At 43.6% G+C, this 27339-nt stretch overlaps 1 protein-coding gene across 3 annotated transcripts in view; it reads left to right on the forward strand.

Annotated features, from left to right (window-relative positions):
* scara5 (scavenger receptor class A, member 5 (putative)) overlaps positions 1–8275 on the forward strand; it is a 158779-nt gene extending 150504 nt beyond the window's left edge. For all 3 annotated transcript variants that reach the window (XM_070885356.1, XM_070885357.1, XM_070885359.1), the window contains one exon: positions 593–8275. In XM_070885356.1, coding sequence (XP_070741457.1) covers positions 593–729 — 137 coding nt within the window. In that variant the 3' untranslated portion in view covers positions 730–8275. The remainder of the gene's footprint in view (positions 1–592) is intronic.
* The last annotated feature ends 19064 nt before the right edge of the window (positions 8276–27339 follow it).

The following is a 27339-nucleotide window of genomic DNA, read 5'->3' on the forward strand; positions in this document are numbered from 1 at the left end:
AGGCCTTATATTTTTTTTCTCCATTTATTTGGTGGGCCTATGTTCTTTGGTAGTCCTTGGGCTGCAGCCCCATCAGCCCCATGGTTAATCCGCCCCTGCTTACAGACAAGTTAACAAGAGTGCTCACCAGAAAATATGGAATTCTCCAACCTAAAGTTGACCTGAAGTTGAAATCATCGAAACTGTACAAACTTTGTGATTTCCTAAAAAGGCTGAACGAGGCACATTTTGGACAACTTTGGACTAATTCAATTCAGTGCTGATGTTGTTCCAGACAAATATGCTAGTGATTTAATTCTGGCACACAAAGTTATGTTTACTGTTCCCAGACACCATCAGCACTTTGAATCAGGAACACAAGCATTAAATATCGTGGGAAGATCAACAAACAACAGACTGGAACACAAGCATTACATTTAAGACAGATTTGTAAGATATGGTTTTACCTTCAAAGTTATTCACCCCAAAGTATCAGGCGGTGAATTAGTCTTTCTGATTTATTTTTATGTCTGCAAAAAGAACATTTACTTGGAAGTATTTTTTTAAAGAAATCCCACTTGCCCGCTAAAAGGAACTGATTGTCTGTTTGCAGGTACTGGCCGTATCTGGATGGATGATGTTGCCTGTACAGGAGCGGAGGATACAATTCTTCAATGCAACTTCTCAGGATGGGGGAAGACTAACTGTGGGCATGCAGAAGATGCAGGAGTTATCTGCAAGATTGACTGATTAAAAAAGGGAACCTTTAATCATTTAAAGGGCATCATTTATTTTAAATTGTACTTGTTTCTGCTTTGATGTATTTTCTATTGTTAAAACCTTATCAAAAGCAAACCTATTCTCTACTGTCCATAATTTTATCATTTTATGCCACAACATCTGTGGAAAACAATTATATTCAAAAAGTATTATGTGTGAAAAAAGATACGACTATTATTATGAATATAGTTATATCATCTGATAACCACCATGTTATGCACTGAAGAATATGGGCCCTGATTTTGTTGTGCATGTTGCAGGCATGAATGTTGAAAAGCAGCATTACAAACATTGTTACTACTGTCATTTGTTCTTTCTATTATGCTGGTGTTGCATTACAATGTTTATGCTGGATCGATCTGGGGTAGATTGGTGCTCCATATATCCAAACAAAATCTGTATTCACTAATTTGCCATTATCAATATTTATTTTTCCCAGATGCTTCTTAAAATAAGAGTTAGTCCATTCACGAACATGTTTGATGATGTGATTTTGTTCTTACCCAGAACACAATGGCATAGTTTTTTTTAAGGATTAGCCGCATTTTTTTTTGTGCAGTGGTGCAATATCTTGATCTACCAACATACCTTGCAGCAATGGGATGAAGCAAGTTGTGCCCAAGGCTTCTCACATGGCAAGTTCCTAATCTCAGCTATTAGAACATAAGAATATAGGAATAGGAGTAGGCCATTCAGCTCCTCGAGCCTGTTCCTCCATTCCATTAGAACAGAAGAACATTAGAATTAGGAGCAGGAGTAGGCTATATGGCCCTTCAAGTCTGCTCCAATCAGATCATGGCTGATCTATACCTCAACCCCAGTTCAGTACTGGTATTTTTGTTGTACCCTTTCCAACGACCGTTCTTGCCCAGAATTGAATGCAATGCTCCAGACAGGGTCTGACCAAAGCGCTATACAACTGAAGTATACCTTCTTCCACTTTGTATTTCAGCTCCCTTGAGATAAACATAGAAACATAGATAATAGGTGCAGGAGTAGGCCATTCGGCCCTTCGAGCCTGCACCACCATTCAAGAAGATCATGGCTGACCCTTCAACCTCAGTACGCCTTTCCTGATTTCTCTCCATACCCCTTGATCCCTTTAGCTGTAAGGGCCATATCTAACTCCCTCTTGAATATATCCAATGAACTGGCCTCAACAACTCTCTGCGGTAGAGAATTCCACAGGTTAACAACTCTCTGAATGAAGAAGTTTCTCATCATCTCAGTCCTAAATGGCTTACCCCTTATCCTTAGACTGTGTCCCCTGGTTCTGGACTTCCCCAACATCAGGAATATTCTTCCTGCATCTAACCTGTCCAGTCCCATCAGAATTTTGTATGTTTCTATGAGATCCCCTCTCATCCTTCTAAACTCCAGTGAATACAAGGCCAGTCGATCCGGTCTCTCCCCATATGTCAGTCCTGCCATCCCGGGAATCAGTCTGGTGAACCTTCACTGCACTCCCCCAATAGCAAGAACGTCCTTTTCAGTTAGGAGACCAAAATTGAACACAATATTCCAGGTGAGGCCTCACCAAGGCCCTGGACAACTGTAATAAGACCTCCCTGCTCCTATACTCAAATCCTCTCGCTATGAAGGCCAACATGCCATTTGTCTTCTTAACTGCCTGCTATATCTGCATGCCAACTTTCAATGACTGATGTACCATGACACCCAGGTCTTGTTCCACCTCCCTTTTTCCTAATCTGTCACCATTCAGATAATATTCTGCCTTCCTGTTTTTGCCACCAAAGTGGATAACCTCACATTTATCCACATTATACTGCATCTGCCATGAATTTGCCCACTCATCTAACCTGTCCAAGTCACCCTGCAGCCTCTTAGCATCCTCCGCACAGCTCACACTGCTACCCAGCTTAGTGTCATCTGCAAACTTGGAGATATTACATTCAATTCCTTCATCTAAAACATTAATTTATATTGTAAATAGCTGAGGTCCCAGCACTGAACCCTGCGGCATCCAACTAGTCACTGCCTGCCATTCTGAAAAGGACCCATTTGTTCCGACTCTCTGCTTCCTGTCTGCCAACCAATTCTCTATCCACATCAATACACTACCCCCAATACTACGTGCTTTAATTTTGCACATTAATCTCTTGTGGTGGACCTTGTCAAAGCCTTTTGAAAGTCCAAATAAACCACATCCACTGGTCCTCCCTCGTCCACTCTACTAGTTACATCCTCAAAAAATTCTAGAAGATTTGTCAAGCATGATTTCCCTTTCATAAATCCATGCTGACTTGGACCGATCCTGTCACTGCTTTCCAAATGCTCTGCTATTTCACCTTTAATAATTGATTCCAACATTTTCCCCACCACCGATGTCAGACTAACCAGTCTATAATTCCCTGTTTTCTCTCTCCCTACTTTTTAAAAAAGTGGTGTTACATTAGCTACCCTCCAGTCCATAGGAACTGATCCAGAGTCAATAGAATGTTGGAAAATGATCACCAATGCATCCACTATTTCTAGGGCTACTTCCTTAAGTACTCTGGGATACAGCCTATCAGGCCCTGGGGAGTTATTGGCCTTCAATCCCATCAATTTCCCTAACACTAGTAAGGGTTCCCTTCAGTTCCTCCTTCTCGCTAGACCCTCAGTCCCCTAGTATTTCTGGAAGGTTATTTGTGTCTTCCATAGTGAAGACAGAACCAAAGTATTTGTTCAAGTGGTCTGATATTTCTTTGTTCCCCATTATAAATTCACCTGATTCTGACTGCAAGGGACCTATGTTTGTCTTCACTAACCTTTTTCTCTTTACATATCTATAGAAGCTTTTGCAGTCAGTTTTTATGTTCCCTGCAAACTTACTCTCATACTCGATTTTCCCCCTCCTAATTGAACCCTTTGTCCTCCTCTGCTGAATTCTAAATTTCTCCCAGTCCTCAGGTTTGCTGCTTTTTCTGGCCTATTTATATGCCTCTTCCTTGGATTTAATATTAACCCTAATTTCCCTTGTTAGCCATGGTTGAGCCACTTTCCCCATTTTATTTTTATTCCAGACAGGGATGTACAATTGTTGAAGTTCATCCATGTGATCTTTAAATGTCTGCCATTGCCTATTCACTGTCAACCCTTTAAGTATCATTCGCCAGTCTATCCTAGCCAATTCACATCTCATACCATCGAAGTTACCTTTCCTTAAGTTCAGGACCCTAGTCTCTGAATTATCTGTGTCACTCTCCATCTTAATGAAGAATTCTACCATATTATGGTCACTCTTCCCCAAGGGGCCTCGCAAAACAAGATTGCCAGTTAATCCTCTCTCATTACACAAGAGCCAGTCTCCAGTTGGTTCCTCGACATATTGTTCTAGAAAACCATCTCTAATACACTCCAGGACATCCTCCTCCACCGTATTGTTACCACTTTGGTTAGCCCAATCTATATGTAGATTAATTCCATTTGACTTTTTGATTTTTTCATATCTGCCCACTAGCTTTTATCAATTTATGTACATGGGCACCTAAATCTCTTTGTTCCTCCGCAGTTCCTGGCTTATCACCATTTAGAAAATACTCTCATTTGTCTCTTGGATCCGAAGTGGATGACTTCACACTTCCTCACATTAAATTCCATTTGCGACAGATCTGCCCAATCACTTAATCTGTCTATATCCCTTTGTAACTTCCTGCTCCCATCTACACAACTTACTGTGGGCTGGATTTTAGGCTTTTCTGTTTTCGGGGCAAAAACGGAGGCGGGCGGGAAAGTTTCCGGTTGGGAATAGTTTGTGCTTTGGTATATAAGTTTGAGCATCTGGGCCCTGCGTCAGGGTATGCAGCGCTAAGGGAGGTGTTGTACACTTTTCGTGGCGCAAGGATGGGAAACTCATGAGCTGAAGAGCCAGGCTGTGTGCACTCCGAGAGAGGCCTGTGTAGGGTGGGGGGGGACCTTAAAAAACCCACAAAAACATTCCCAACACCCCACAACACAAATTGCTGAAAAAAATTCAAAGAACAAACATTTGCACTTACTTTTGCAGTATTTTAACTTCCTCTGCGCTGCCGGCTATGCTGGACTGCTCTGATTTCCCAAGTGGTCATTGCGGGTGCACTTCCGGGCGGACGGATCGGGCAAGAGTCAAAAGTTGTGCTGGTGTCGCAACGAGAAGCGTTGCACACCCGGTGCAGCTCTTCCCAGCGGTGCTGCTCAGCGCCGCCGCAAAACCAACCAGAGGATCGTTGCGGGGCACTGGAGGCCTCAACGCCACCTTTTACACCGCTCCGGGGTGAAAGTTAGAGTGCAAAGGACCAGAAAATCCAGCCCTGTGCCTTTCAAATTAGTGTCAACTGCAAACATTGATATCCAGCTCTCTACACGTTCATGATTGATTAAGATGGTGAAAAGCTGAGGCCCAGTACAGATCTTTTGGGCACACCACTTCTCATATCTTGCCAATCAGAGTATGTACCCTTTATCCCTACTCTGCCTCCTAGCTCCCAACCAATTTCCCACCCATGCCGCAACATTGCTTCCAATTCTGTGTGCTTTCATTTTTGGCTAATATCTTGTCAAATGCAGTAATTGTCAAGTGTTTTTTTTCTGAAAGGAGGAAGGTAAGAATAAAAAGCTAGTGGATAAGACACTCTGAGCTACCCTTTTTAATTAAAAAAAAAAAGAATTCTTGGGATTGAACTGAATCAAGAGCAGAATTGCCAAAATCCTCAGTTAAATTTGTCATTCTGCCCTCTAATCTAGGCAATACATAGCATAAGGAGCCCTAAAGTGTGGGGAGAAAATAAAAATAAACATCAGAAGAACAGACTAAGCTACATTTTTAAAATTTTTGAAATTAGGGACAATAGCCCCTTTACTGTCTCGGAGCTTACAGAAGTCATTATTCACTGCGCTCCTTCAAGCATGATGGGTTATCTGTGCAAACCACAGTAGCTGCATAAAGATTCCAGACTATGCCAGATGCAATAGGTGTTCGGCTGTTTTGTACTTTCTAGAGAAGCCCATCACCCAACTCCACATTAAAACTGCCAACTCTCCCCTCATGATTGCCTCCCCACCCTGCTGTATTCACCTTAAGTCTTTGGCCAGTGTCCCAGCTGGCCGATCACGCTCACCCCTGTGATCGGCGATCTGCCTCAGGGGTCGTGACTGGTGCCTGCAGCTCACCGCTAATATTCTAATAAGGCTGTGGTTCTGCCGCTGGCCTCATTATGCGCGTGCAGTGTGCCTCAATTCTGTTAGGTTCCAATGTCCAGGTCAAGATTTATTAGCATCTCGTGCTATTATCTCACCCTTATAGATTGGTTCTTGCCACGATATATTGGGGATTTATTATAAATCGTTTACAATAGCACTGATATCAATTAAAGACCTTTATCACCCAACACTAAACATTATAACAGTGCTGTAAATACCAGACTATCCATGAGCAATGCCAGCGAAGATCAGCTAGTAGCTTAAAATAAGATAGTGCACTTCAATAAATTCTCTGTATAAGTGGTTGCACAATTGTTTTTTTTGTAATATTCAAACCAATGTCCATATATTTTCAGTCCAAAATGTAGGGTCAACAATCTAATGCAACATGGTAGAATGGATCAAAGGGATATAAACTGGGCAACCTAGCTATCTATATATGGGATCCCTGCACCAACTTAGCTTCAGTTTGAATTCATCCAATATTTGATATTGCCTGTGGGACATTTAGTCGATCTTAAAACTGGATTTTTAAACCACCTGCAAAGTGGGAAATTTAAAAGTTAATACTAGAATTGTTTAGAGGCTGTGGTTGAGACACATCATCAGGATTGCCTTTCAGTGGGAGTGATCTTTGACCTCCGCCCACAACAGGCATGAAGTCAGTGGAACAGTTGTGCCACCTGCCCATTGTTGCCAGTGTGAGTCCTGAGTAATTTTAAGGCTCAGGCCTCAATTGCGTGCCGCCAGAGGGCTGTGGGCAGTAGGGCCTTTAAAAGGCCCTCACACATTGAGGGCAAGTGCATTAGGCCTTTTACAGAGCCGTTTTGTATTATTTTGGATGAGGGTCTGTTTCCAGCTGACAGTTATTCCTTCATGAGTCTTAGTACCAGGTACAGTTAATAATTGCCTTGAGTTCCCTTTATTGGCACTAGAGGGTTTGACACCAGGAATCGTTTGAGGTGATAAAGCTCAGAGGAAAAAGGGGATCAGTGGAATGATGACAGGCACGTCAGGCTGCGCAAGATGTTCTCTGGGTCCTGCAGCCTACACCTGTACCTGCACTCAAACATTGGAGGGAGAGAGGTAGAAAACCTCACATAGGCAGACCTTGGTGGAGGCTCTTGTTCCCAATGATGTCTGTGGCAGCGACTACCCATTGGCATCACAGTAAGATGTGAATGCCTGTCTAACTGTTCTTCTAGAAGCTTTTTCAGATGCCTCCCAGTCACAGCTGGTCATGCTTTCCATGATATTGTATGATATAATGTACATCAGAGTTATCAAGAGCCAGCAGCTGTCAAGATGTCACGAATCATTTCTGCGGCTCCTGGAAACCCCACCAGGGAATGACTGTGATAACTTGCCTTCTCAGAGTCTGGATCAGCAGAGGAGAAGTTTTGTCATCTGCTACAAGGACACCAGCAGCTGCCATTCAGCATAGAGCTTGCACATGTGCAGGTACAGTAACGGTCAGCTGTGGCCTGAAAGTTGATGGCACCTTCTGACAGGCATGCTGCAGTGCTGCGCTATGGGATAGTGCTATGGTGTGGCATAGAGGAAAATCCAACCTCATGGCAGCAACACCTCGACTTCAGCAGCCACCAAAGGAGGCCAAGTGCTAGGCCGTGCATCACGTATCTGTAGTCACATGTCTCTTTCCCTTCATTCTTGCCTGCCACTTCTTAATTCCATCAACAATGGCAAAAACTGCTGATGAGTTGAGATGCCTTTTAATGCAAATCCGAAGCTCATTTTGTCCCCCTCCTTTCATCCGCTCCCCTTTAATTGTCCCCATTCCTTTAAATTTGACTTGATCTCAATTTATGTCACCTAAAATTGTGAATATTCATGCAAATAAGATTACATGCAAAAATTGCATGTTATTAGCACTTGGGATTCTGGCAGGTCTTAAAGTAATGCAAACTAGAATAGAACTGAATTACACAGAGAGAAAATGTCTTGGGAGATATGGTAGGGATTTATTATAAATCTTTAACAATAACACTGAACAATTCAATAATAATAGTGATGAAAGCACCAGCCTGCTTTCAACTTTTAGAACGTCGGAGAGTTTAACAGAAGATGCCCCATTAGCAAGGTTCTTTTATGACACACATTCTTTTTGATATGAAGATCACACTTGTGAAGATTTGATCAATTTCCATTTCTGATGCCTTTTTCATACTTCGATCAGTTTTTAGAGCTAAAACGACTAAATACTCTGCTGTCCCCGTGTACCATTGTCTGTAACTGTTTCCAACTGCAATGCACAGATTAAGAATTTGCTTGAAAACTTACCTCAGGTAAAGCAAAATAAAATTTGATAATCATTTTGAGGGTCTTCTGTTTCTTTTAATGTAAAAAAATAAGATCATTGCAGGAAGCTGCAGGGTTAGCACAAAATGATCATTTTTTTTTAAACACAAAGGGGTGGACATTCCCTCAGGCCAGTTTCTGGGCCTGAAATGAGCGTCACACATGGAGTGGGTGCCCCAAGCTAGTGGCCGGGGCCTGAGCTGAAATTGGGCCTCGTGCCTCATTAACATTACTTCAGTGAACTGCCAGTGTCTGCAGCTAGCCCATTTTATAAAATTCAATGTCAAAGGTAAGTTGAGTGGGTATGTGATCTGGACTCTCCAATATCATGACTATCTTGAGACTAAAGTCCATGCATTCATGACCTAAGTTACCATCTACAATGCTCTGCAGCTGCTCTAGGCAGCTTTTGATTCTGCTTGAGAGTTCAATGAACATCTGTAAGCTCCGTCAACCTTTACGTCATTTTTTGACTTGAATCTCTCCCAAAATCAGCCAGAACTGACTGCAAAACCACCTGGATAGTCAATACCACATCGTAGACACAATGAGAGCTCTTTCAAATGCTATCCATGTGTCTAAATTCCTGATCATTGATGATTCAATCACAGCTAAAAAATGTCAGATATCATTTTCCCTACAGTGAACTATAGTGCCAATTCAGTATTATTCTCAGGGGCTCCCAAGGTATGGAAAATGGTCCACATTGTCCAGGGCCGCGCCGTGAATTTTGATGACTTGGGGGCAGTGCTGTGTGGCGGGGTCAGGTTGGTGGAGGACCTTTGTCTTACGGATGTTTAGTGTTAGGCCCATGCTTTTGTATGCCTCTATGAAGATGTTGATGATGGATTTGATTTCAGCATCTGTATGTGCACAGACGCAAGCGTCGTCCACGTACTGTAGTTCAATGACAGAGAATGGGACGACCTTGGATCTAACCTGGAGGCGACAAAGGTTGAACAGGTTCCCATTGGTTCTATAGTTTAGTTCCACTCCAGTGGGGAGCTTGTTGAGAGTGAGATGGAGATAATTCCCGTAATTCCCATATTGGACTGTACAGTAACCTGACAATTCACTTTTACAGTGAAAGCAAGTCTTCCTTGATTTTGAGAGACTGCCTATGATGATGATGATTTTCAGGGGAGGGGAGAGGGGGGTGTCTCTTTCTAGTCTCTAAAAACAATGCAGCTGATCGTGGTGCTGTACATATTCTGCCGTTTCTCTTGTACTCCAATCTTGAAGAGGGACCTGCTTGCTTTCATACCACCTGGTCTTCTACTGTGATGCCCATAACACACAATGCCCTCTCCAATACATTTTTGACCAGTTGATGTGTTATATTTTTTGCCAGGTGATTGCTTATGAGATGGTGACCCTGTTCCATATGTAGTTGTAGGTACCTCAGTCTCAGTGCTGGTGTCATTGTTCTTGTGTTTTGTGTTGGTTGGGGGTGGGGAGGATATTGAATCAAAGGAAGAAAGGAATCACATTTATAGGGTAGGACGGTTGATGAACAGTGGTGTACATTCAAGGAGATATTTCACAACTCTCAGGAAAAATATATTCCAGTGAGGAGGAAAGGGTGTAAGAGAAAAGCTAGCCATCCGTGGCTAACTAAAGAAATAAAGGACGGTATCCGATTAAAAACAAGGGTATACAATGTGGCCAAAACTAGTGGGAGGACAGAAGACTGGGAAACTTTTAAAAGCCAGCAAAGAAAGACTAAAAAAATGATTAAAAAAGGGAAGCTAGACCATGAAAGTAAACTAGCACAAAATATAAAAACAGATAGCAAGAGTTTCTTTTGGTATATAAAAGGAAAAAGAGTGGCTAAAGTAAATGTTGGTCCCTTAGAGGACGAGACCGGGGAATTAGTAATGGGGAAAATGGAGATGGCAGAAATTCTGAACAAATATTTTGTATCAGTCTTTACGGTAGAGGATACTAAAAATATCCCAACAGTGGATAGTCAAGGGGCTATATGGGGAAGGAACTTAACACAATCACTAAGGAGGTGGTGCTCAGTAAGATAATGGGACTAAAGGCAGAAAAATCCCTTGGACCTGATGGCATGTAGCCTAGGGTCTTAAGCGAAGTAGCAGCAGGAATTGTGGATGCATTGGTTGTAATTTACCAAAATTCCCTGAATTCTGGGGAGGTCCCAGCAGATTGGAAAACTGCAAATGTAACACCCCTATTTAAAAAAGGAGGCAGACAAAAAGCAGGAAACTACAGACCAGTTAGCCTAACATCTGTGGTTGGGAAAATGTTGGAGTCCATTATTAAAGTAGCAGTAGCAGGACATTTGGAAAAGCAAAATTCAGTCAGGCAGAGTCAGCATGGATTTATGAAGGGGAAGTCATGTTTGACAAATTTGCTGGAGCTCTTTCAGGATGTAACGAACAGGGTGGATAAAGGGGAACCAGTGGATGTGGTGTATTTGGACTTCCAGAAGACATTTGACAAGGTGCCACATAAAAGATTACTGCACAAGATAAAAGTTTACGGGGTTGGGGATAATATATTAGCATGGACAGAGGATTGGCTAACTAACAGAGAACAAAGAGTCGGGATAAATGGTTCATCCTCTGGTTGGCAACCAATAACTAGTGGGGTGCCGCAGGGATCAGTGCTGGGACCCCAACTATTTACAATCTATACTAACGGCTTGGAAGAAGGGACTGAGTGTAACGTAGCCAAGTTTGCTGACGATACAAAGATGGGAGAAAAAGCAATGAGTGAGGAGGATACAAAAAATCTGCAAAAGGACATAGATAGGTTAAGTGAGTGGGCAAAAATTTGGCAGATGGAGTATAATGTTGGAAAGTGTGAGGTCATGCACTTTGGCAGAAAAAAATCAAAAAGCAAGTTATTATTTAAATGGAGAAAGATTGCAAAGTGCCACAGTACAGCAAGACCTGGGGGTACTTGTGCATGAAACACAAAAGGATAGTATGCAGGTACAGCAAGTGATCAGGAAGGCCAATGGTATCTTGACCTTTATTGCAAAGGGGATGGAGTATAAAAGCAGAGAAGTCTTACTATAGCTATATAAGGTATTGGTGAGGCCATATCTGGAATACTGCGTGCAGTTTTGGTTTCTATATTTACGAAAGGATATACTTGCTTTGGAGGCAGTTCCAAGAAGGTTCACGAGGTTGATTCCGGGGATGAGAGGGTTGACATGAGGAAAGGTTGAGTAGGTTGGGCCTCTACTCATTGGAATTCAGAAGAATGAGAGATGATCTTATTGAAACATATAAGCTGATGAGGGGGCTTGTCAGGGTGGATGCAGAGAGGATGTCTCCACTGATGGGGGAGACTTGAACTAGAGGGCACGATCTTAGAATAAGGGGCCGCCCATTTAAAACAGATGAGGAGAAATTTCTTCTCTCAGAGGGTTGCGAATCTGTGGAATTCGCTGCCTCAGAAAGCTGTGGGAACTGGACAGAAATAGACAGTATCTTAATCGATAAGGGGATAAGGGGTTATGGGAAACGGGTGGGGAAGTGGAGTTGACTCCATGATCGGATCAGCCATGATCTTATTGAATGGCGGAGCAGGCTCGAGGGGCCGTATGGCCTACTCCTGCTCCTTTTTCTTATGTTCTTATATAGCACTTTTCATGACGTTATTATATCTCAAAGGGCTTCACACCCAATGAAGTTGGTTTGAAGTGTCGTCACTCTTGTAATGTAAGAAAATGCAACAGGAAATTTGAACACCGCAAGTCCAACAAACAACCATGAGATAAATGACCAAATAATCTGTTTTTTTTGGTTGAGGAATAAATGTTGACCAGGACCTGGGAGAACTCCCTTGCTATTCTTCAAAACATGCCGTGGAATCTTTTACATCCATCTGTATAACATTTCATCTGAAAAAAACAGCACCTCTGACAGTGCAGCACTCCCTCACTATTGCATCTTATATTATGTATTCACGTCTCTGGAGTAAGGCTTAAACCCACAACCTTCTGACTGAGGGCAAGAGTGCTATCACTGAGCCAAGCCTGATATCTGATCTATTATACTGATTGATCTTGGATTTCAGTTCCTCTCTTGCAAATTGAAGGATCCATGCTAGTGGTATATTCCAATATTTTTATGGGAATATCAACAGAACAAGTGATATATATTTATTGACAACTAGTGTATGCATATATAATTACTACTACTGTTGCACTTTGAAAATAATTAAACCCCAAAGTGTTATTATGCAATTTATCCTACAAGGGTAAGTACGCATGTGAACAATCTTTACCAGTATCATTCTTGGAGGTGCTAACAGCAGCTTCTGCCACCCTTTCTTCTAACAAGCTGCACTGCTCTCTTCCCTGCCCTCTTCTAGTTTATCTCCTGGTTTGCCATTTGAATAATCTTTGGTTTTCATTATTTCAATTAACTTTTTTTATATAACACATCTTGTTTGGTTTGGTACTTTTGCTCATGCTCTTTACTTTGCTCAATTACCGTGCAACTTCTTTCCTAGGCTTCCCTTCAGGTACAGAGGTTGGAGGCTAGTTCTGAATTTCACTTCTGCTTCTTAGGATCTGACTTGCCATTTTCCAATTAGAACCGACAGCATAATTGTTTTACAGTGACTGAGAAGGTTTAACTGATCATTTCCTAATTATTTGGTGGGTGGAGCCCAAACTAGACCAGACAAAACTAGACAAAACTTGTCAATGGAGGAGAGGCATTGGAGGAGGATGGTTGATCGACCATGTCAAGTGCTGTAGAGAGAGCAAGAAGGATGAGAAGGATTAGTGCATCACAGTCATCGTCACAAAATGTATAATTCATGACTTTTTAGTACTATGGCAGAGGTGGAAACATGATTGGAGAGATTCAAAAATAGAGTAGCATTGATTTTGGAGGTGACAACATGTTCAAGGACTTTGAAGAGGAAAGGGAGGTTGGAGATGGGGCAGTAGTTTGCAAGAACAGAGGTGTTGAAGGTAGGCTTTTGAGCAAGGTTTTGAAAGGGAGGGGGATAGAACCTGAGGAAAGGGAACCAGTTCCAATGTCAGCTAGCACAAAAATAGATTAACTGATCATTCATCTGATTGTTGTGTGCACATTAGTTCCTGTGTTTGCCTCTCTAACAATGATAACCATATTTCAAAGGTAATTCATTGTCTGTAAACTGCTTTGGAATGTCCTGAGGATATCCAAGGAGTTATATAAATGTAAGTTTATTTCTATTGATAGAGCAGATTGGCCCCAGACATGGTCATAGCTAACTTAGGCGCAATCAAAATATTAACAATATAGAAGGATTCATTTAGCAGTTGTATGCATGGGGTAATTTACGTTGCTCAAATTTTTACCAATTTTATATTTATTCACAACCTTCTAGCCACCATATCGTCTACTACACCCAGGAGATCAGGGTGGCATGTGTCTGAGTTTTCTGCACACCTGCAATCAATGCCATTGCATTATCAATGAGTAGTATTCAAAGCATAGTTTAATTATACCCTTTTCCCCACTTTTGTACTGTAAGAATACCATGCTGCTCTCTAGTGGCCAGATGTGATATCTGAAATTCACTCAATTAAGGCATCTATATTTAAAGGACAGACTAGTCTTCAAACTCAAACTTGTTTCCCTTAGGAAGTAAACTAAGCACTCAAATGCTTGAGCTACAAGGTTGATTCAAAGATTGGGTTGTTTATATCATCATCATAGGCAGTCCCTCGGAATCGAGGAAGACTTGCTTCCACTACTAAAGTGAGTTCTTTGGTGGCTGAACAGTCGTTTATATACTAAAGTTGCAACATTCATTTACTAGCAGATTAACAGCTTAGCTCAATGCTGGCTTTTTCACCTTGGTCAGAAAATAATGGCTTCAAACATCTCTTTAGTTTTTGAGCATAATCTATTCTGGCACATCAGTGCAATGCTGAGACAGTGTTTTACTGTTGGAGATACAGATCAAATGTGTCCCTGTTTGTCTGGTCAAGGTGCATAAAAGATCCTATGGTAAAAGAGCAAAAAAATTCTCTGTGTTCTAGCCAATTTTCCTTCCTCAACCAACACTACCAAAACAGATTAACTGGTCATTTATCTCATTGCTGTTGTGAAACCTTGCTGTATGCAAATTGGTTGGTGTTTGCCAACATAACCAACAGTAGCCACACCTCAAAAGCACCTTGGGATTTCCTGAGGATGTACAAAGTGCTATATAAATGCAGTTTCTTTCTTTCGTTGTAACATATTCACCCAAGTGCATTATCTGAAAACATAGGGGACAGCTTCTAAATAAACACTGACAACACCCAATGTTATCTTTCCACAACTACTCTCAATTCCACTTGTGCTCGTTGAATGGCTTTTTGGGCACCACATCGACAATGAGCCAGCACTTTCTCCAGTTTAACATTAGTAAAGTTGAAACCATCCTGTTCGGTTTATGCCACAAATTGCACACCTGAGTCTTCATTTCCATCCCCTTCCCTGGGTGCTCACTCGGGCTGAACACAATGTTCTGCTTGACCCTGAACTGAGCTTCGTATCCCACACCAATCTTGAATTGGTGACCGGGATCAGAAAGAAAGAAGAACTTGCATTTATACAGTGACTTAGCAAATCTTTCAAAAGTATTCCAAAGTGCCTCACATAATTCTACAATGAATTACTGTTGAAGTTCATTCACTTTTGTTATGTTGGCAAACCTAGTAATTATTTTTCACACCGTAAGTTCCTTCAAGCAACAATGAAATAAATTACCAGTTTATCTATTTTTGATGGTACTGGTTGAACAAACGATTTTGGCTACACGCTGGGAGAACTCCAAACTCTTGTTTGAATTGTACCATGGTATTATTAACATCCACCTGAACCACAAAAACAAGCAAACCAAGTCTTGGTTTAACATCTCATCTGAAGTACAATGTGCTTAATTCCTGAAATGAAGCTTGGACCCACAACCTTTTGACTCAGAGGCAAGAAAGCTACCAACTGAATCAAGCCGATACATAAACGAGTAAAGCATCCCAAGGCGCCTCACAGGAGCATTATAAAACAACATTTGACACCAAGCCACATAAGGAAATATTAGGGCAGATGCTTGGTCAAAGAGGTAGGTTTTAAGGACCATCTTAAAGGAGGAAAGAGAGGAGAAGAGGTTTAGGGAGGGAATTCCAGAACTTAGGGCCTAGGCAGCTGAAGGCACGGTCACCAATTGTTGAGCGATTAAAATCAGTGATGCCCAAGAGGGCAGAATTAGAGGAGTGCAGATATCTCGGAGGAGGTTACAGAGATAAGGAGGGGCGAGGCCATGGAGGGATTTGAAAACAAGGATGAGAATTTTTAAATTGAAGCACTGCTTAACCGTGAGCTAGTGAGCACAGGGGAGATTGGTGAACGAGAGTTGGTGCGAGTTAGGACGCGGGCAGCCGAGCTTTAGATGACTTCAAGTTTACGGAGGGTAGAAGATGGGAGGCCGGCCAGGAGTCCGTTGGAATAGTCAGGTCTATTGGTAACAAAGGCATAGATGAGGGTTTCAATAGCAGATAAGCTAAGGCAGGGATGTAGTCAGGTGATGTTACGGCGGTGGAAATAGGTGATCTTAGTGATGGCGCGTATATGTGGTCAGAAGCTCATCTCAGAGTCAAATACGACAGCAAGATTGCAACAGTCTAGTTCCGTCTGAAACAATTGGTGGCAACGGAACGGAGTTTGTGGCAGGGACCGAAGACAATGACTTTGGTTTTCTCAATATTTAGTTGGTGAAAATTGGATGTTGGACAAGCAGTCTGACAATTTAGATACAATGGTGGGGTCGAGAGAGGTGGTGGTGAGGTAGAGCTGTAGTTCATGCCTGGTGACAAGTGTCAGACAGAACAAATCTATAAACTAAAAACACAGCAAGTATGTTACCACTTAAATAACTAAAATAGTCTTAGTATGGTATTGTGTTTCAATGAAATTACTCCTATAATCTTTTTGGTGTTTTTACCAAAATGTATAAAATTGTAACTCACCATGAGAGATGGTTATTTTAAAATAACATTTGAATCCAGTCCCTTCTAGCAGCATAAATTCAGAAAATTGGCCTTATTCTGTCAGCTTTAACTGGCCTCTCTACTCTTTATAAATAAATTACCAAAGGGATACAAATATGTATTTGATTTTTACTGTGCTCAAGTGGTTCAATGCAACTATATTTTTTAGCAGTTCAGATGTTCATTTCACATAAAACAGTGTTATTTGCAAGTACAAATTCATTCAAGATTGCCCCATAGAGACTGAAAAATAGGCTCTGAAGGCAAATTGGGAACACGGAATTAGATTCTCTGGAAAATATAAGATATTTAGTAACAGACACTTTATAAAGTTAGTCTTAGGCATAAGGAGACTTTTTGGCAGTAATCCTACCTTAGGCCTGATGCCCAATTTGAGTTTTGGTCGATTTTTTTCTGCTTTTCCACAAGGTTGTGATGGTGTAACTGCAGTAATTAAACATAAACAGCTGGGTAAACATTTATAGATAGCTCATGGATCCATGCAACTGCATTCTCATGGCAACAACCCAGCATCAAACATTTTCACTGACATTTACAATGATTCATTCACCTTACTTGGGAAACAAACAAGGCTGATGCAGATCACAAAATAAACATTGAAAATATCTTAATTTCCCAATATAATTTGGATTACCAGATCTCCTATCACTTTGCTGATGTTGAGTCAAAGGATATGTTGTTTTATGAAAGGAACATTAGAAGGCTGTGAATAAGATGCCCAGCCAAATTCCCTCCCTCAACCAATAGAACAAAAACAGATTAACACAGATTAACACGTTACAAAAGCAAAATATTGCAGATGCAGGTCTGGTCTGATGAAAGGACATCAACCTGAAACGTTAACTCTGTTTTTCTCTCCCCACAGGTGCTGCCTGACCTGTTGAGTATTTCTGGTATTTTCTGTTTTTATTTCAGATTAACACATTATTCATCTCATTGCTGTTTGTGGGATGTTTCTGGCACAGAATGATGATTGTGTTTGCTTACAAATCACAACACATATATAAATAATAAATGTGTAAAGCATTTGACAAGGTCCTGTATAAATGCAAACTGTTTTGTTTCTTTCTGTAACTATTTCTCTGCTTCTTTCCTATTCTTTGCCTTTCTGCTCTGTTTTTCTCCATTGCTTCCCCACACTTATTTCATTGCAATGTCTGACGTTGCCCAACATTTTTTCCTTTTTATAAGTCTCTCATTCTTCTGTTTCTTCTCTTCTTTGCAGGTTTCCCAATATCTCTTTATTGCTCAAATAAACATTCCTCAGCTGATGTGCTCAATTTCTATGTCTTACTTTCATAAAACCCAAGGGACACAGCAAACAGGTGGCCAGCATGTAGCTTGGTGGTGCAGATGTGTGGGAGCTGGTGCAATTGAGGGAGAAACTGAGGTGTTGGGGGTTAATACCAGCAGGGAGCGAGAGGAAGCTCTGCCCAGAATTAGTATTTAGGATGCAATCAGCAGAGGCGGTGGGTGACCTGGGCTAAGTTTGCGAGAAGAGCTGGAGGACTGAGATTAGGCAGTACTGATAGGGAGTGGGCGGGGGGGGGGGGGGAAGGGGGTGTGCAGGAGGAGAGGTGGAACCTCAGATCACATGGGGGTGGAGGGTGGAGATAGGGCCTTACAGCATTTGAGCAAAGAGTCAGGTACCACTGTGGGAACTGAGGTTTAGCACCAATTGGCAGCTGGGGAATTTAAATTCAGTTAATTAAATTAATCTGAAGTAAAAAACTATATCAGTAAATGAAACTATTGGATTGTTGTAAAAACCCATTTGGTTCGCTAATGTCCTTTAGGGAAGGAAAGCTGCCGTCCTTACCTGGTCTGGCCTATGAGTGACTTCAGACCCACAGCAACGTGGTTGACTCTGAACTGCCCTCTGAAATGGCCTAGCAAGCCACAACCGTTGTACACAATTGTACTCAATTGTACACAACCGTTACGAAAAACAATAATAAGACAGACCCTTCCGACATCAAACTCGGCACTGGCTTCGGACACGACAACCGCACATCCAACCCTATCAATGCTGCAGAGTCCTCCTCACTAACATCTGGAGTTTTGTGCCAAAATTGGGACAGCTGTCCCACAGACAAGTTAAGCAACAGCCTGACATAGTTATACTCACAGAATCATATCTTTCAAACAATGTCCCAGATTCCTCCATCACCGTCCCTGGGTATGTCCTATCCCACCAGCAGGACAGACCAATCAGTGGTGGCGATACAGTATTATACAGTTGTGAGGGAGTCGCCCTAAGAGTCCTCAACATTGACTCCAGACCCCATAAAGTCTCATGGCTTCAGGTCAAGCATGGGCAAGGAAACGTCCTGCTGATTACCACCTTCCAGCCTCCCTCAGCTGATGAATCAGTACTCCTCCATGTTGAACACCACTTGGAAGAAGCACTGAGGTTGGCAAGGATACAGAATGTACTCTGGGTGGGGGACTTCATTGCCCATCACCAAGAGTGGCTCGGTAGCAGCACTACTGACCGGGCTGGCTGAGTTCTGAAGGACATAGTTGCCAGACTGGATGAGAGAACCAACACGAGGGAAAAACCTACCTGACCTCGTCCTCACCAATCTACTTGTCGGAGATGCATCTGTCTATGACAGCATTGGTAGCAGTCCCCACCGCACAGTCTTTGTGGAGACGAAAACTCAGCTTCACACTGAGGACACCCTCCATCATGTTATGTGGCACTACCAATGTGCTAAATGGGATAAATTCTGAACAGCTCTAGCAGCTCAAAACTGGGCATCCATGAGGCACTGTGGGCCATCAGCAGCAGCAGAATTGTATTCCACCACAATCTGTAACCTCATGGTCTGGCATATCCCTCACTCTACCATTATCATCAAGACAAATGACCAACCCTAATTCAGTGAAGAGTGTAGAAGAGCATGTCAGGAGCAGCAAAACGTGTAACTAAAAATAAGGTGCCAAACTGATGAAACTGCAACACAAGACAAACAGCGGAAGCAGCATGCTCTAGACAGAGCTGAGTGATTCCACAATCAACTGATCAGATCAAAGCTCTGCAGTTCTGCCACATCCAGTCGTGAATGGTGGTGGACAATTAACCAACTAAAGGGAGGATGACAGAACCCAGCACACGAGTGCAAAAGACAAGGCTGAAGCGTTTGCAATCATCCTCAGCCAGAAGCACCATGTGGATGATCCATAATCGGCCTCCTCCTGAGGGCCCCACCATTACAGAAGACAGTCTTCAGCCAATTCGATTCAGTCCACGTGATATCAAGAAATGGCTGAGTGCACTGGATACAGCAAAGGCTATGGGCCCTGACAACAATCCCAGCTATCGTGCTGAAGACTTGTGCTCCAGAACTAGCCGCGCCTCTAGCCAAGCTGTTCCAGTACAGCTACAACACTGGCATCTACCAGACAATGTGGGAAACTGCCCATGTATGTCCTGCCCACAAAATGCAGGACAAATCCAATCTGGCCAATTACTATTCCATCAGCCTACTCTCAATCATCAGCAAAGCACTGGAAAGTGTCGTCGACAGTGCTATCAAGCGGCACTTACTCATGAATAACCTGCTCACCGATGCTCAGTTTGGGTTCTACCAGGACCACTCGGCTCCAGACCTCATTACAGCCTTGGCCCAAACATGAACAAAAGAGTTCAATTCTAGAGGTAAGGTGAGAGTGACTGCGCTTGACATCAAGGTAGCATTTGACCAAGTGTGGCATCAAGAGGCCCAAGTAAAATTGAAGTCAATGGGAATCAGGGGGAAAACCTAGCACAAAGCAAGATGGTTGTGGTTGTTGGAGATCAATCATCTCAGCCCCAGGACATCACTGCAGGAGTTCCTCAGAGAAGTGTCCTAGGCCCAACCATCTTCAGCTGCTTCATCAATGACCTTCTCTCCATCATAAAGTCAGAAATGTGGATGTTCGATGATGACTGCACAGTGTTCAGTTCCATTCGCAACTCATCAGATAATGAAGCAATCTGTGCCCGCATGCAGCAAGACCTGGACAACATACAGGCTTGGGCTGATAAGTGGCAAGTAACATTCATGCTACACCAGTGCCAGGAAATGACTATCTCCAACAAGTGAGAGTCTAATCACTGCCTCTTGACATTGAACAGCATTACCATTGCCAAATCCCCCACCATCAACATCCTGGGGGTCACCATTGACCAGAAACTTAACTGGACCAGCCACATTTATACTGTGGCTACAAGAGCAGGTCAGAGGCTAGGTATTCTGCAGCGAGTGTCTCATCTCCTGACTCCACTATCTACAAGGCACAAGTCAGGAGTGTGATGGAATACTCTCCACTTGCCTGGATGAGTGTAGCTCCAACAACACTCAAGAAGCTCGACACCATCCAGGACAAAGCAGCCCGCTTGATTGGCACCCCATCCACCACCTTAAACATTCACTCCCTCCACCACCAGTGCAGCGTGGTTGCATTGTGTACCATCTACAAGAGGCACTGCAGCAACTCGCCAAGGCTTCTTCGGCAGCACCTCCCAAACCTGCGACCTCTACCACTTAGAAGAACAAAGGCAGCAGGTGCATGAGAACACCATCACCTGCAAGTTCCCTCCAAGTTACACCCGTCTTAGTTCCATAGTCCTTAATACCCTTGTTTAACAAAAATCTATCAATGTCAGCATTGACATTTTCACACCATTCTGACTTGGAAATATATCGCTGTTCCTTCATTGTCGCTGGGTCAAAATCCCGGAATAACCTGCCTAATAGCACTGTGCCTAATAGTACCTTCACCACAAGGACTGCAGCGGTTCAAGAAGGTGGCTCACCACCATCTTCTCAACTGCAATTAGAGAAGGCCTTGCCAGTGATATCCACATCCCAGGAACGAATAAAAAAAAAGATTAGAAATGTTATGGAAATGGTCGCAACATCAACTTGCATTTATATAATGCCATTAATACAGTAAAATGTCCTCGCAAGCCGGGGACCGCTCAGCCTGCTGGGCCAGGTGGCCAGGCAGCTCCTTTGGAGCAGGCCGGGAAGCGGAAGGAGCAGTGTGGCGGCCTGGCCCAGCAGGTTGAGCAGTCCCCGGCCTGCGATCACCATGGAGCAGGCCGGGGAGTGGAAGAAGCAGCGTGGCAGCATGGCCCAGTAGTCTGTGCGACCCCGGCCTGCAATACAAGCAACATCGGAGCAGGCCGGGGAGCGGAAGGAGCAGCGTGGCAGCATACAACTCCAGGGAGCAACACGTGCTGGAGCAGGAGAGCAATGGCAATGAAGAGGGACATCACCATGATCCAGATCGATGATTGGAGCGTGGACAGGTACAGTAGGAGCGGCGAGGTCGGGGCGAAGGAGCAGCGGGAGACTGTAGAGGGATGTGATCGGGGCCCAGGAGAGGCATGAGTTTGGGGCCCAGAAGAGGCGAGGGCCCAGGGGCAGCATGGGCCAGCCCACACTGTGATATGTGTGCGCACTAGGTCCGTGCAGAAGAGCAGGTCTCCAGTCGTCTTGGTTAATCCTTGCTACTGGACCAAGACCTAGCTCTGTCAAGCCCATGTGGTGGCTGGTGTGCAACGGCCACCACACATTAAAAAAATCCAAGCACAGGCATCTTCCACCCTTCAAGATTTAGTTTGGGATCAGGAATTTTAGGTCCTTCATTGAAACACCTGTGAACTTTTTGACGTGAAAGCAAGTCATCCTCGGTTCGAGGGACTGCCTATGATGATGATGATGATGATGATGAAGAAAATGTCCGAAGGCGCTTCACACAAAAAGTTATACCAATCCAAAGAAGGAGACAGTAGAACAGGTAACCAAAAGCTTGCATAAAAAGAAATAAGTTTTAAGGAGCATCTTAGAGGAGAGAAGTGTGGAGACGGAAAGATTTAGGGAGGGAATTCCAGAGTTTAGGACCTAGACATTAAAGGCACAGCTTCCAATGGGGGTGCGAAGGAAGTCAGGGATGTGCAAGAGGCCAGACTGGGAGGAATGCATAATTCTTGGGAGGGTTATAGTTCTGGAAGAGGTTACAGAGATAGGGATGGGCGAGGCTATGGAGGGATTTGAACACAAGGAACATAGGAAAATAGGAACAGGAATAGGCCATTCACGTCCTCGTGTATGTTCTGCCATTCAATCAGATCATGGCTGATTTGTATCTTAACATATGCCCGTCTTGGTTCCATAACCCTTAATACCCTTGCCTAACAAAAATCTATCAATTTCAGCTTTGACATTTTCAATTGACCTAGGCTCAACAGCTTTTTGGGGAAGAGAGTTCCAGATATCCACTACCCTTTATATGAAGAAGTGGTTACTGATATCACCCCTGAACAGTCTAATGCCAATTTTAAGGTTATGCCTCCTTGTTCTAGACTCACCCACTAGAGGAAATAGTTTCATTTCTCTCTATTTAACCTATCATATCCTTTGACCATCTTAAACACCTCTTGATCTTCTATACTCGAGGAAATACAAGCCTAGTCAATGCAACCTGTCCTCATAACTTAACCATCTAAGCCCCGGTATCATTCAGGCGAACCTGCACTGCACCCTCTCCAAGGGCAATATATCCTTCCTGAGGTGCAGTGCCCAGAACTGAATGCAGTATTCTAAATGGGGTATAACCAGAGCTTTATATAATGGTAACATAGCTTCCACCCCTTTGTATTCCAGTCCTCTTGAGATAAAGGCCAACATTCCATGAGCCTTTTTAATTATGTTTTGTACCTCTCCACTAGTGATTTCAGTACATGGAACCCTAAATCTCTCAGCCCCTTCACAGTTCCGAGCTTCTCGCCATTTAGAAAATACTCTGATCTATCTTTCTCGGGTCCAAAGTGGATGATCTCACATTTCTCCACATTGAACCTCATCTGCCATAGTTTTGCCCACTCACTTAATCTATCAAAGTCCCTTTACAACTTTCTGCTCCCATCTATATTACTTAACTTGGTGTTGTCAGAAAACTTGGATATATGGCTCCCTATTCCTTCATCCAAATAATTTACAAATATAATAAAAAGCTGAGGCCCCAGTACAGATCCCTGGGGGACACCAATAGTCACATCCTGCCAACTGGAGTACATATGCATTATCCCTACTCTCTAACCCCTATCTCCTAAACAATTCCCTACCCAGATCAATCGTCATCATCATCATCATAGGCAATCCCTCGGAATCGAGGAAAACTTGCTTCCACTCTGAGCATGAGTTCTCAGGTGGCTGTACAATCCAATACAAAAACCACAGTCTCTGTCACAGGTGGGACAGACAGTGGTTGAAGGAAAGGGTGGGCGGGGAGTCTGGTTTGCCGCATGCTCCTTCCGCTGCCTGCGCTTGATCTCTGCATGCTCTCGGCGATGAGATTCGAGGTACTCAGCGCCCTCCCAGATGCACTTCCTCCACTTAGGACGGTCTTTGGCCAGGGACTCCCAGCTGTCAGTGTTGCACTTTTATCAGGGAGGCTTTGAGGATGTCCTTGGTAACGTTTCCGCTGCCCACCTTTGGCTCGTTTGCCGTGGACAAGTTCCGAGTAGAGTGCTTGCTTTGGGAGTCTCGTGTCCGGCCTGCGAACTATGTGGCCTGCCTAGCGGAGCTGATCAAGTGTGGTCAGTGCTTCAATGCTGGGGATGTTGGCCTGCATGAGGACGCTAACGTTGGTGCGTCTGTCCTCCCAGGGGATTTGTAGGATCTTGCGGAGACATCGTTGGTGGTATTTCTCCAGCGACTTGAGGTGTCTACTGTATATGGTCCACAGCTCTGAGCCATACAGGAGGGCGGGTATTACTACAGCCCTATAGACCTTGAGCATGGTGAAAGTTTTGAGGGCCTGGTCTTCAAACACTCTTTTCCTCAGGTGGCCGAAGGCTGCACTGGCGCACTGGAGGCGGTGTTGGATCTCATCGTCAATGCCTGCTCTTGTTGATAGGAGGCTCCCGAGATAAGGGAAATGGTCCATGTTGTCCAGGGCCACACCGTGGATCTTGATGACTGGGGGGCAGTGCTGTGCGGCGAGGACAGGCTGGTGGAGGACCTTTGTCTGACTGATGTTTAGCATAAGGCCCATGCTTTCGTACGCCTCAGTAAATACATTGACTATGTCCTGGAGTTCATCCCCTCCGGGGCACAATGGACATGACTTTTGCAGCGTGACAGCTGCAGGAAAAATGCAGGGAACAGCGCCAGCCCTTATACATGGCTTTCTTCGACCTTACAAAGGCCTTTGATACTGTCAACCGTGAGGGTCTATGGAGAGTCCTCCTCCGTTTCGAATTTCCCCAAAAGTACGTCACCATCCTCCGCCTGTTCCATGATGACATGCAGGCCGTGATCTTCACCAACGGATCCATCACAGACCCAATCCACATCCGGACCGGGGTCAAGCAGGGCTGTGTCATCGCCTCAACCCTCTTCTCAATCTTCCTCGCTGCCATGCTCCATCTCACAGCTGACAAGCTTCCCGCTGGAGTGGAATTAAACTACAGAACCAGTGGGAAGCTATTCAACCTTCGCCATCTCCAGGCCAGGTCCAAGACCACCACAACCTCTGTCGTCGAGCTACAGTACGCGGACGGCGCCTGCGTCTGTGCACACACCCAGATCAATAAATTGCCTCTAATTCTACGTGCTCTCATTTTTGTAAGCAGTCTCTTACATGGAAACTTATCAAATGCCTTCTGGAAGTCCATATAAATCTTCCTTATCTACCATGTTAGTTACCTCCTCAAAAAGTTCAACTTGGTTGGTTAGACATGACTTGTTGTTTACAAATCCATGATGGCTCTTTGATCAGTTCATGTTTGTCCAAGTGCTCAACCACTCTGTACCCAATAATAGATTCTAACACATTCCCACAGACGTTAAACAAATAGGCCTATAATTTCCTAGTTTATCTCTCTTACCCTTCTTAAATAGTGGATTGGCATTGTCAATTTTCCAATCTAACAACAACAACAACAACAACAACGTCCCAAGGCACTTCACAGGAATATTATGAGATAAAACAATTTGACACCGAGCCGCATAAGTAAAAATTAGTGCAGGTGACGGAAATAGGTTTTAAGGAGCGTCTTGAAAGAGGAAATAGAGATAGAGAGGCGGAGAGGTTTAGGCAGGGAGTTCCAGAGCTTGGGGCCTGGGCAACAGAAGACACGGCCACCAATGGTTGAGTGATTATAATCAGGGATGCTCAAGAGAGAAAAATTAGAGGAGTGCAGACATCTCTGGGGGGGGGGGGGGGGTTGTGGGCTGGAGGAGATTACAGAGATAGGGAGGGGTGAGGCTATGGAGGGATTTGAAAATAAGGATGAGAATTTTGAAATCGAGGTGTTGCTTAACCAGAAGCCAATGTAGGTCAGCGAGAACAGGCTGATGAATGAGCAGGACTTGGTGCGAGTTAGAACACGGGCAGCCAAGTTTTGGATCACCTCTAGTTTACAAGGGTAGAATATGGGAGGCCAGCCAGGAATGCATTGGAATAGATAAGTCTAGAGGTAACAAAGGCATGGATGAGGGCTTTAGCAGTGGGTAAGCTGAGGCAAGGACGGAGACAGGTGATGTTACCGAGGTGGAAATAGGTGGTTAGTTATGCTGTGGATATGTGGTCGAAAGTTCATTTCAGGGTCAAATATGACATCAAGGTTGCGAACAGTCTGGTTCAGCCTCAGACAGAAGTTGGGGAGAGGGATTGAGTCAGTGGCTAGGAAACGGAGTTTGTGGCTGTAATGTCTGTAAGCTTGTAATGTTGTAGCTCCACTCAGCTGCCCTTGTCCTAACTCGCACCAAGTCCCGCTCACCCATTACCCTGTGCTTGCTGACCTACATTGGCTTCTGGTTAAGCAACACTTCAATTTCAAAATTCTCATCCTTATTTTCAAATCCCTCCATAGCCTCGCTCCTCCCTATCGCTGTAATCTCCTCCAGCCCACAATCCCCCTCGAGACATATTGTGTTACTGCAACTAAAGGGAATAAACAGTCAGCTTACAAGAACCAGGAAGTTCCGGAGACTTCTGAAGCTGCATCCATTTTAAGAAGCTGTGTGTGCTTGTGTCTGTGAATATATCACATTTGGCGACGAGATGGGATTTTTCGGATGATTTAAAGCTGAAATTTTGTTGAAGGATTCAGCTAGCTGACAGAGAGACTGTGGAAGCTTCTCTGTCTTTGGAAATAGCTACAAAATCCAAGGTAAAAAACGAGCACACTAGTTTAAACTGCAAAGTCAATAATGGCGGCATCCATAGGAGTAATGGGTTATTTGGGTGAATATAGGCACGACAGGGAATGTTTTAAAGCATATGTGGACTGACTAGAAATGTAGTTCATTGTAAATAACATAATCGAAATTCCAGAGAATGCAGATCAGGACCGGGCTGTGTTGGAACGGAAGCGAGCTATCTTCTTATTGGAAGTGGGTCCTGAATTGTATGAAACCCTGGTAAATCTGCTTGTACCTGACGAGCCAAAGGACACAATGCTTAAAGAGATTTTAACGAAGCTGGAGCAGCACTACAACCCGGTACAGTTAGAAATTGCTGAAAGCTATCGTTTCGGTATACAAAATCAAAAGACTGATGAAAATATCAGTGAGTACATTGTAGCATTAAAAAAGCTATCTATTCACTGTAATTTTGGAAACTTTCAAAACTGAGCATTGCGGGACCGTTTTGTTTGTGGGATGAAAATTGATGTGATCAACAGGAAGTCATTGACGACGGATGATTTGACATTTGAGAATGCTTGTAAGACATCGAGGTCAATGGGCATGGCCAATCAATATTCCCGAGAATTTCATAATAAGTACAGTCGTCAGTCAATCGAGGTGAATCACTTGCAGGTTCAAAGTAAAAGGCGGTGGGGGCCCAAAGTCTCAGAAACTGGAAATTGTAATAAAGCATTGAAGTCATGCTATCGGTGCCTAGGACAACACATTGCTCAAAGTTGTCTATATGTGAAGGCAAAGTGTTTCTTCTGCAGAAAAACTGGGCATATTGCAAAGGCATGCTGACTGAAGGGTAAACCAGCTTTCAAAGCTATGAGTCCAGCTTTCAAGGATTTGAGT

This window comes from Pristiophorus japonicus, chromosome 7 (genome assembly GCF_044704955.1).
Source record: "Pristiophorus japonicus isolate sPriJap1 chromosome 7, sPriJap1.hap1, whole genome shotgun sequence".
Lineage (NCBI taxonomy): Eukaryota > Metazoa > Chordata > Chondrichthyes > Pristiophoridae > Pristiophorus > Pristiophorus japonicus.